The following is a 3,629-nucleotide window of genomic DNA, read 5'->3' as shown; positions in this document are numbered from 1 at the left end:
ATATTTAACGTTACTTTTGTCTATTTGTTAGTAAATTTAATTTTTAGGTAAAATACTTGTACTAGTTCCAAACTTTATTTTATACATTTTCATAATGTTTTTTTTATAAAATTGTTAAAAATTAATTACACGTATCTAGGCATGTATGTATAATCATCCTCACTACTGCTAATCCTTGCTCACCCATCATGTGCCTATTGACAAGTAGTCCGTTGAATCCAGCCTACTGAACTTTTCGAAATTTTTCGCAGCATATACCTATTGTGTCACCCGAACCTTCGCTGCTAGTTTCCCAAGTCTTTTTGTTATTCCAATTAACTTTTTTCCTTTCAAAGTCCCATCTGTTTTGCTTTTCCTTTGTCTTCAGCGCCTTCCTTTTATTTCTTTTCATTTTTATGAATTTTCTCTTTTCAGAAAGAAATATAAAAGTAAGCTAATGGTGATTAATTTATAATATTGAGGTATTCCGGGATCATTTTATCCCACATAGTTTACCTTAAGAGATCACTAGACACCGCTCTCCCCTACCAGGGATCAATTGAAAGAGCAAAGGTCACTTTTGTTAGACAATTCCAGCAATTGTGCCTGGAATTTTCAATACGTCTGAGATACTTGTATAAGATGCGAGGTCAATGAAAAGCTTTGTCATTATTATTATTGATAGTTTTACAATATATTATTGTGGATCCTCTTCTCAGGGTATTAAATAAAATTGAAGCGGATTCTTTCAACCGGTAACTTTATTAAAAACTCTGCGAAACAACATTGTTGTTATTCATTCTTTTACTACATATCACACTTTTAAATAAATTATACCTATAATTAGAAAAGTAACTCTGGGTTTGTCAATCGATTATCATATTTTAATAAAACTGTATCAAAATAAATTTATTTGTTCCTCTCTCTTATTCAGTATAATAATATATCACAATAATACGTATTATGTAATAGTCTTTCGGTACAACAGCTGCGTGCTTTACAATTACTCAGTTGGGAAAATAGTCGTTATAATAGCACTCTCATCGGTTTAATATTTCTTGAATTTCGGCAAACGTTTTCCCTTTCGTTTCTATGACGAAGAAAAGGGTGAAGAATATTGCCACGAAACAGAAAGCTGAAAAAATCCAGTAGGTCATACCCAGACCAACAGCGTCTTGTAGATTACCGAAAAATCGTACTACAACGAATCCCATAATCCAGCAGAAACTTGCCGTTATTGTAGAAGCAGCAGCTTTCACATTAGCTGGGAATACCTCGCCCATAACCGTCCAGGGTAACGGGCCAAAACCAAAATTGTATGTAATAATATAAGCGATCATAGAAACAACAGGTAACCATCCGATATTGCTCACATCATGGTCATTCTCTTCTAAATAGAAGTAAACCCCGAGTGGTACTTCCGATATCACCATTCCTACCGCTGATATCAAAAACAGCATTTTCCTCCCCAGCCGGTCTACAAACACAGGGGTCGTAAAACCTGTCGCAAATTGGACTATGCCAACTATGAGAGAAGAAATGTCGGAATCCATGGAGCTTCCAGAAGCATTAAAAATATTCGTCACGTATGTTAAAACAGTTTGGATACCTGACAATTGTTGCAAGGTTACTAGCCCCAAGCATATCAACAAGGCCTTCCTCAAACCACGATTTTTTATCACATCAGCTATTGTGCCTCTATTTTTCATATCGTTTTCGACGCTCTCCTTTATTACAGCAAACTCTTTTTTAATCCCCGCTGTGTCTGTACCCCTAAGTTTTGCAAGGGATGATTCAGCAGCAGGAATATTGTTTTTCGAAATGTAATAATGAGGGCTGTCCGGGAAAAGCGAGAACAAAATCACAAATGCAGCAGGAAATATAGCGCAAATTATGCTGAACCACATGATCGGTATATAAGGTCCTAAAGCGTAAGAAGCTAGTTCTCCACTAACCATAAAAATATTGAAAAACGATGCCATGGTTCCTCTTATTGGTGCTTCAGATATTTCCCCTATATACATGGGCAAAGCAGTAAAAACTACCCCCATTCCTAAACCGCCGATGAACCTCGCCACGTAGTATACAACTGGGGTTCTACCAAATGCTAACATTAGAAATGCTGCTGTTAGGGGAACACCAGACGCGCAAACTAAAGTCCATTTACGTCCAATTCTATCGACAAGGAATCCTGCTACAAATGGTCCAAAAATAGCTCCACATGATAGAAAAGATGCTATCCAGGACTGTTCTTCAGTGGTAATGGGTGCATCAAAAGGATTATCGTCCAAGATACCTGTACTGTTGTTAAGTTTCGGGAATACGGGCGATGTCCATGTTAATATCAGCCCAACGGCGAATGAGGCTATACTACCTAGAAAATTATAGATTGTTCCTTTATTATCACATTCGTTATTTCCTCGAATATGTTTAGTTTAATTACATAACAAAAAGTGACGTCGTCCAAATAGTTAATGATAAAACGTTCACAAGTGGTATTAAACGTATGTGCGTATTATCTATATCTATAGGGAAGTTTTTTTCTGACAGCTTCCTTGTAGTATGAAAAGTAAACAAGTTAGTTTTTGATATTTAATAAATCGATTTATATTTTTGAATGAGCAATATCCTAGTAAACACGTTGTATTGTTTTTTTAATAGATGTTGTAAATAATATGTTGATACGTCGATAGTTTCGAATGATCGATAAAACCAACGCAGCGTAGATACAGTTGGGTCGTTTTAAAATTTAAATGAAATTTTGAAAGCATTTGTTGGCCAAGGTGTATGTGCAAATTGACAGCGGATTTTGCGAAACTCACATTCTAAAAGGTTGAAACAAAGCGTAGTATATCCTAAAAATACAAATAAAGTCGAATATGGCGACATTCAAACGATATCGAAATTCTAAGAATTTAATTTTTTTATCAGAATCATAGTTCTTGAGTTTCAAGCGTTAATAAACTGTTATCACGTATGTATGTATACTTCTGGAGAACCCACGACGAGTAGAGGTAGTTAAGAGTCTCATGGGTCATGACCTTGAGTTGCGCAATGCCAAAATTCCCCCTGTCATTGATTTTCACATCTCACTAAAAACATTTGCTGTGACATCGTCATCGTTAACATAGTTAGCAGTTGAGTGGATGTTTTTGAAGTGAATGCAATATGACGCCACTACCCAATTTCGTAACCCAGGTCATTTTAAACTACGTCTAACCATTACTAGCTCATATAAGAACTTTAAATGCAACTACCTATTAGTAATTTTATATCTGCTTAAAGATAGGTGTTTCCACAATATCGGTAGTGGAAAATTTTTTAATAAAAGAACCAACAGCTTTTGATAATTTCTTTTCTAGTTATTAGATATAAAGAATGAAAAAGCAAAACAAATTCCTAAAAGTGCTTCTCCATGTAATATGTAGTATTACCAGTTGGTGATTAAAAATTAAAAATAATTAACTCAACGTTTGTACAAACAACAAATTATCATGTAAATAATTGAGCAGAGGAAGTGATAACATCATCAACTTCTTATTTATCTGTTACTGAAAAAAATAATATATATCCTTTTTCTATACTCGACTACGTAACAATGTTATATTTTAGATTTTTTGTTCAGGAATTTTTATGATTTAAAACATTTT

General features: G+C 34.5%; 1 protein-coding gene across 1 annotated transcript; it reads right to left on the bottom strand.

Annotated features, from left to right (window-relative positions):
- Positions 1-722: 722 nt before the first annotated feature.
- Positions 723-2,405, bottom strand: LOC112905973 (facilitated trehalose transporter Tret1-like; the record flags this gene model as incomplete). Its single annotated transcript, XM_025979467.1, has 1 exon — positions 723-2,405. A coding segment is annotated over one exon (1,386 nt), but the record flags the coding sequence as incomplete, so codon positions are not given.
- Positions 2,406-3,629: the final 1,224 nt, after the last annotated feature.

This window comes from Agrilus planipennis, unplaced genomic scaffold (genome assembly GCF_000699045.2).
Source record: "Agrilus planipennis isolate EAB-ADULT unplaced genomic scaffold, Apla_2.0 scaffold1060, whole genome shotgun sequence".
NCBI lineage: Eukaryota > Metazoa > Arthropoda > Insecta > Coleoptera > Buprestidae > Agrilus > Agrilus planipennis.
The sequence above is the reverse complement of the archived record's forward strand: the minus strand, read 5'-3'. Positions and strand labels throughout refer to the sequence as shown.